General features: G+C 37.1%; 1 protein-coding gene across 1 annotated transcript; it reads left to right on the forward strand.

Moving 5' to 3' along the window:
* The first annotated feature begins 2,524 nt into the window (after nt 1–2,524).
* LOC116687927 (transcription factor HES-5) lies at nt 2,525–3,859 on the forward strand. The gene is made up of 2 exons (XM_032513661.1): nt 2,525–2,677; nt 2,791–3,859. The coding sequence occupies exons 1-2, from the start codon at nt 2,555–2,557 to the stop codon at nt 3,211–3,213; spliced, it is 546 nt and encodes a 181-aa protein (XP_032369552.1). The 5' UTR covers nt 2,525–2,554; the 3' UTR covers nt 3,214–3,859.
* Nucleotides 3,860–6,811: the final 2,952 nt, after the last annotated feature.

The raw sequence follows: 6,811 nt of genomic DNA on the forward strand, positions 1-6,811 counted from the left end.
TAAATGTTTGCATTTTTTTCCTCACTGAACCTGAAGACACGTATGTTTAAAATGACATTTTTAATGTTCACGTTGTGGTGTCTGAGTGATGCTGGATGATGTGTGGATAGGAATCCGCTTGACACTGTATCTTGATTATTAAAAGGTTTATTACGTCAAAGAATTCAGCATCGAGGCCCCTTCCACCAGGATAAGCAACCTTTAGATTGAATGGCTGCATTCCACATCCTGGTTCAACTTTTGGTGGTGAAGATACTACAATGTATTTCTTAAAATTTGAAAATGACCCACTGTGAAAATAAAACATGTAGAGGGGTTATCATTCAATAAAATCTTAAGTCAAATACAATGGGGCTGTTGTCAAATCTGTTTCATATCATTTTAGCACTACACTATTATTGTTATCTCTTATTAAAAGGGACATTCTTTGAATTTTTTAAACCAAAACAGCACAGCCTTGTTACTTTACTAAATAAAGAAGATGAAGACTTTGTTTTAAGTCCCTCCATTAAGCATACAATACCAAATACCAATTAATGCCAAATATAGAAGAAATAGGTATTTATTCGTGGCTTGGTCAATATCTATATCTCGTCCCATGGGCACCCAATAGTGATGGGTGCCCACAGATAATACTATTGAGTAAAACATATTTGTAACAATGTCATATCTGTCCTTATAGGAGACATAATAATTGTTGGCAAATACTGTACATTAATAAACACTTTGAAATGTTCTTTTCTTTTCTGCGACCACATTACCGTGTGTCAAAAAAAACATTTATTAAATGTTTAGACTTAGACTTCTCTTAATTAATCCTTTTGGGATGACCTCCCGCGAGGAAATTGAAAATTCCAGCATCAGTTTTTGCAAGAAAAAAAATAAAATAGACAAAAAAGACAGTATAAAGACAAACAAAATAACAGTAATAACAATAATAATAACAATAAGAACATTCGTCAAATAAAGACCAAAAAGACCATAAATTATTATCAAAGTGTCAGTGTTGAGTCCAGTGATAAAGTGATAAAGTTGATACTATTTATTAAAAAATACATGTTTACATGCAATAAGGAATTCTACACCTGAATGAAACACGTAGTTGACTGGCTGTCGGATTTCATTCCCAGTCAAAATATTTGCGTTGGTTTCTCCTAATTGTGTCGAAAAAACAAACGTTACCCTCGGGGGAGAGCTGGGAGCTGCTTGGTGTGTGTGTGTGTGTGTGTGTGGGGGGGGGGGGGGGGGGTGGATTAGCATTAACAAGGCACATGTCTATTGTAAGTGGAGCTCTGTCAGGGAGCCGAGTGTGGGAAAGCCGTGAGAGCAGAGTCACAGATCAGTGTGATTAGCATCCTCCCCCCCCCCCCCCCCACCCCCCCGGACCGACTATCCTCCCAGGGGAGTTGGCACACTTTTTCTCCTTATTCTCTTTTTTTTCTGTATTTCATTCCTTGTGTGTCTCTCTTTTGGGCCTAACTCTCACTTTTGCCAACTTAGTTTCCCCTCAGTTTATCAGGTCATTATTTCAATGTAGTCTCTTTATGTATTTTATTGTTTGATGCCAAACTGTGGTGCAATGTCCTTAGAACAAGGGCTTTACGACTTGTTTCATGTTTGGACATGCATGTACCTTTGTCTAAATTCCAAGTGTTGTAAGAAACCTCTAAATGAAATGTAACAGACAAAAGAGAGGGAGGACAGACATTTGCTGGACTTTGTTTTAGGGGAAAAAAACGGTATTCCTTTAATTAATCAATTACCCGTAACCAACTTCAAATGCCTTCACGTTCGGACACCAAAACTCAGGCAGGGTCTTGTCTTTGTGGTCCTCCAGATGGTTTTTGCCGCCAAGTTCTGCCCTTTGATCGACACGGGGCCAACAGCCGCTGGCAGCCGGTGCAAGTGTGGGAAACCCCGACTACGTCGTCACTCACCAGACAGAAGGCACATCTGTTTCATCTGGACGACTTTCTGCCGACTTTTACTCAGTCATCGTCTCATCCCGATACATGAGCTAAGCTTGTATGAACTAACCACTGTTCAATTGTGATTACTTGCAAGATTGTTATTGTGTTTGATTGAAAAAGCACATGTGGTACCTGTTCAAAATAAGGCAACATAAAAGGCTGGCTTCAACATAAAAGGTGATTTTTAAAATCATGATGTTTTCAGTTTCTTTACATTATATGAAGGACTGATTGCAAATGCAACAACACTTATTATACTAATGTTGAGTATAATGTCCCAGTCAGTGTCTCACGTGTGTGATGAGATGATGAAGCGTGTGCTCAGTCATTGATCCCAGCATCAGGCAGCAGATCTGCTCTCTCTGCAGGGTCACCACTTTCCCAGATACCACCCTTCCCCCCCCCCCCAAGCCTCCACCTGTTCCCCTGAGATCTGACCATTGTCCCCCGGGCAATAACAGCATTAAGTGTGCTGCATCCCTTATTGTCTCACCAAGCTCTCTGATTGGCTGAGAGTGTGAGAAACTCCAGTCAGACCAAGACCCACACATTCATATGGAGATGTGGGACTATAAATAGGAGGGATGAAGCCAGCAGAGATCAGATTCTCTCTACAGAGACCTCTACAGCACAGAGATCCAGACATGGCACCTACAATCACTGCAGCAATGACCAATTCTCAGGAGCATCTGACTCTGACCCACAAGGTAAATTAAAGATTCAAGAAGATTTAAATATTGTCAATGAGACGTTGTCTTTGATCATGCTAACACTTCACTCCAGAATAAGATTATTAATGACTTTGTTCTTCTTTCTGCAGCTCAGAAAGCCTCTGGTGGAGAAGTTACGCAGAGAGCGAATCAACAGCAGCATTGAGCAGCTCAAGTCTCTCCTGAGTCCAGAGTTCCTCAAACAGCAGCCAGACTCCAAGCTGGAGAAAGCAGACATCCTGGAGATGACAGTTTGTGTCCTGAGACGGCTTCAGCAGCAGAATCAACCTTTGGAGTCAGCAGCTGTCGGTCGGGGCTATTCCAGATGTGTCCAAGAGGTGACACACTTCCTGTCCAAAGAGAAGGTGAAGACCCAGTCCCAGAGAAGACTGCTGAACCACATCAACAAGCTGCAGTCTTCCTCTGATAACAACCTGAGAGAGGCTGACTTCTCTCTTCTGAGCTCCACAGTCCAGACCAGCATCACCAAAGAGAAGAGTCCAGTCCACAGCGCCGTCTGGAGGCCGTGGTAGACACCTCCAGACTGGAGTTACTACCAGACAAACTGAGATGACCATATTGGTCAAAAGTTATCATCAGATTCTGAAACAATAGAGGTGTCTGTGCAAAGTGTTTTAATTCATCTAAAAGTCATAATGGACTGACAGTTTTACCTACTATTGGTGATACGCTTTCAAAGAAAATGAAATCTTATATTTGTGAAAATATTGCGTAGGCCAACATGTTGATTCTATGAATGCCATATATTCTCTTATTGATTGATCAATATAATTACGTTTGGGCAATATTGGCCATCATTATCAAGCCTGCATCAAGATTGATGCAGTGATAAGAATTGGTAAATTTAAGCTACTTTCTGGTAGCAATTTTTCTTCCTTTTGGATGTGCTTGATTACGTTTTTACTTTGTAAAAGATTATTGACCCATGCTGGGTCTGAAGTCATCTGTTCTGTCAACAACATTTTCTGTTAAAAAAAAAACAACGTTATTTTTTCCTTCTCATCTCGCTTTGTTTAGCTTTTACTAAATAAAATCCCTGTGTTTAGTGAAAATACTGAAGCCGTTAACTCTACTCTTTTTGAGTCTTGGACTACAAGTTTGTACTGTGATGTATCATTGCCAAGTGCCTCCATGATGTGACCGATTCAATTTTTTTGAATAAAAAACATCAACTGAATCTTGAGCTGTGCCATTTCATCCTTTACACTGACAAAAATTAAAAGTGAATACCATTATTAGATTAGATCAGATTAGATTAGATTAGATTAGATTCAACTTTATTGGCATTACACAGGTACAAGGCAACGAAATGCAGTTTAAGTCTAACCAGAAGGTCAATAGCAGCAGGTGCAGGATATACACTGGTTCTATAAGTGTAGGACATGGATATGTACTGAATAAATATAGAAATTAATTCTATTATAAACATAATTTTTACGGATAGATTTGTCCTATGATCTATGGATAACTAGTATTGTGAACAAGAGTTACAGCTGGATATGTACTGAATATAATATACAGCTGGATATTACTATAAATAGAATGTTTACAGATGTGTACAATGAACATAATATACAGATGGTTGTTACTATAAACAGAATTCTTACAGATTGATATATGTAATAAGTTAGGTTTTTATCCGACTTATTTTATTTATCAGGCTAAATTATACTAGATTGCATTTGTTTGCATAGCTGTTGTCATTGTCTTCATCTGAGTGATGATGAATGTCTTTTAATGGAGGACACTTTCATTTCTATTATGGCTGACCACTACCCTCTACTGGTTAGATTATGTAATACATATGTAATACAAAATGGTCCAGTAGCCAGCCCATAGGGCCCCATTGTGAACCCAGAAATGTTAAGTTTTATTGCAGAAATGTGAAGTATGCATAACATTCAGCCAAACAAACATTCATCGTTTAACCAAAAAGCATTGGATATTCAAAGGTGTCCGGAGGGGATTCAGCTTCACTTCACCCTGAAAACAATGCATCAACATTCACAAGAGCACTCATGATTCTGAAATGTAAGTGTTTACCATAAAAATGCCCAATAATTATGCCTGAAAGTAATCGCAATTTGCCTAAATAAATCACAATTTGTACTAGAATTAACACTTTGAAATCTGAAAATGCCAGAATTGAAATCAGCATCCTCTAAAACCTCTTAAACCACTCACACGTTGTAAAAATTGGCCATACAGTGCAAAAATATGTGGTAAAACTGGAACATTAAGCTAATAATGCTAATCATGCAAATTGATCAACACATGCAAATTAGCATCCAGCAGTTTATGTATACTGGGAACCCATACTTCACATTTCTGCAATAAAACTTTGGTGTACTCAACATTTCCGGGTTCACCTTGGCTACTAGACTAATAAACTAACCTAAACTAACCAGTCAAACCTGTATGTGTGTGCACTTGAACAAAAAGAAAACACATAACAGCTGCATTAATTAATACAACTGACCCCTTTACATACTGTTTTCCTCTTTTTCCCCCTTTCAGATTGGTGACAACCTACCTTTTTCACATTGTATCACTGTAGCCTATCACGCCTAATATGTCAGCTTAGTCAACGTTTCATTGAAGCTTTAAGACGTTATTACTGAGTGAAATATTTAAGCTCAACACAAATTTCCCCCAAATTCAGACATGTTTGCCATTTTTTTGGGAACTTTGAGATCTCCATGAGAAGTTAAAAGCTCTGTGGGTTTTAACAAAGTGCGAGTACTGACTAACCAGCCTACAAGCTGCTGCTTGTTAGGGGATTAATGTTCAACAGTCAAAACAACTCTGCTACAATAACACTATGTCGGTTGAGAGAATTTGGCAGTGGCTGCAGTAGTGGTGTTACCTGTGAGTCATGTTTCAGAAGGCAACACCTGAATAAGTGGTTCGGTGAAAAAAAAACAAATTAAATATTTTTTTGGTCCACGGCTGCCACAGATTTAAAGAACTATCGTGATCAAATTCACAATAAAAAAAACACATTTCACATCACACGTTTGACTTTTTCTGACCGACCTGGAAATTTAAAATAAAAGACCTTATTATCACGGTTCTGGTCGTCTTTTCGACCCCTTTTTGTGTCTTCCCCCCAATGATTTTGTCACTTTTTGTCAACGTTCGTTGACTGTTTCTGAGCCTTTTGAAATTTCCGTGGGTTTTTCCCCAAATTTTTTTTAAGCTTTTTTCTTTTTTACATTCGTCACTTTAAATCTTTTTTTTTTTTTAATTATTATTATTTATTTTTTTTTTGGACATATTTTCTCATTTTTGTCACTTTACATGACATTTGTTCACATTTTGGTCACTTTTATTTGACGTTTGACTTTTTTTCCAAGTTGTTTTACCAATTGTTTTTTTCTCTCTAAATGCTAAAAAATTGACAAAAAACACAAATTCAATGAAAGTAGTGAACTGATTATTTATTTAACTTGTGAGGAGCGTTGTTGGGAACCACCCACGTTACTTTTTTGGACAATTTGTTTGAAAGAAACCCAAATTTCTGATATAAAAACCTTTTGAAAAGGGATCAAATTTGACCCGAAGACAACAGGAGGGTTAAATAATTTGTGATAGCTTTAACTAGACGTGCAAACAACATGTATTACATATTTAATCTTGTCTTTAGCTACAATAGGAAACAAGTTGATAAACCAAAAGTGTCTGTATGTTCATATGACAGTTTTTTTTTTTTTCAATTCAAATTTTATTGAAGAATATGGACATACAGTAGAAAAGAAAATCTTCTGTACATCTTAAAAGTCTATGTTCTAAAAGAGCCAGGGGGTTACTAAAGAAAAATAAAAATAAATAAAAAAGCAAAACACTTCATACAAATATTTTGTAAAGCTTACAGAGGTCACGTGATCTAACAGCTTTTTTGTTTGTACAAGTAGAAATGGAAGCAATGTATTGTTTAATATTAGCGGCCAGCTCCAAAAAGCTTGGCTTCTTTTTCAAAAACTTCGATTTATGTAAATAAAATTTGGTTAAAATAATGATAATTCTTATTATTTATCGTGTAATACTCAGAATAAAGCTTTCTATTGTGTTGAGTGAATCCAAACAATACATTTTCCCAATGTAATGTAA

The sequence above is a fragment of the Etheostoma spectabile genome, chromosome 4 (assembly GCF_008692095.1).
Source record: "Etheostoma spectabile isolate EspeVRDwgs_2016 chromosome 4, UIUC_Espe_1.0, whole genome shotgun sequence".
Lineage (NCBI taxonomy): Eukaryota > Metazoa > Chordata > Actinopteri > Perciformes > Percidae > Etheostoma > Etheostoma spectabile.

Coding starts and splice junctions, on each gene's coding strand:
- LOC116687927 (XM_032513661.1), top strand. CDS start 2,555: ATGAAGCCAGCAGAGATCAGATTCTCTCTACAGAGACCTCTACAGCAC. Junction 2,678..2,790: donor ATCTGACTCTGACCCACAAG/GTAAATTAAAGA, acceptor TTCTTTCTGCAG/CTCAGAAAGCCTCTGGTGGA.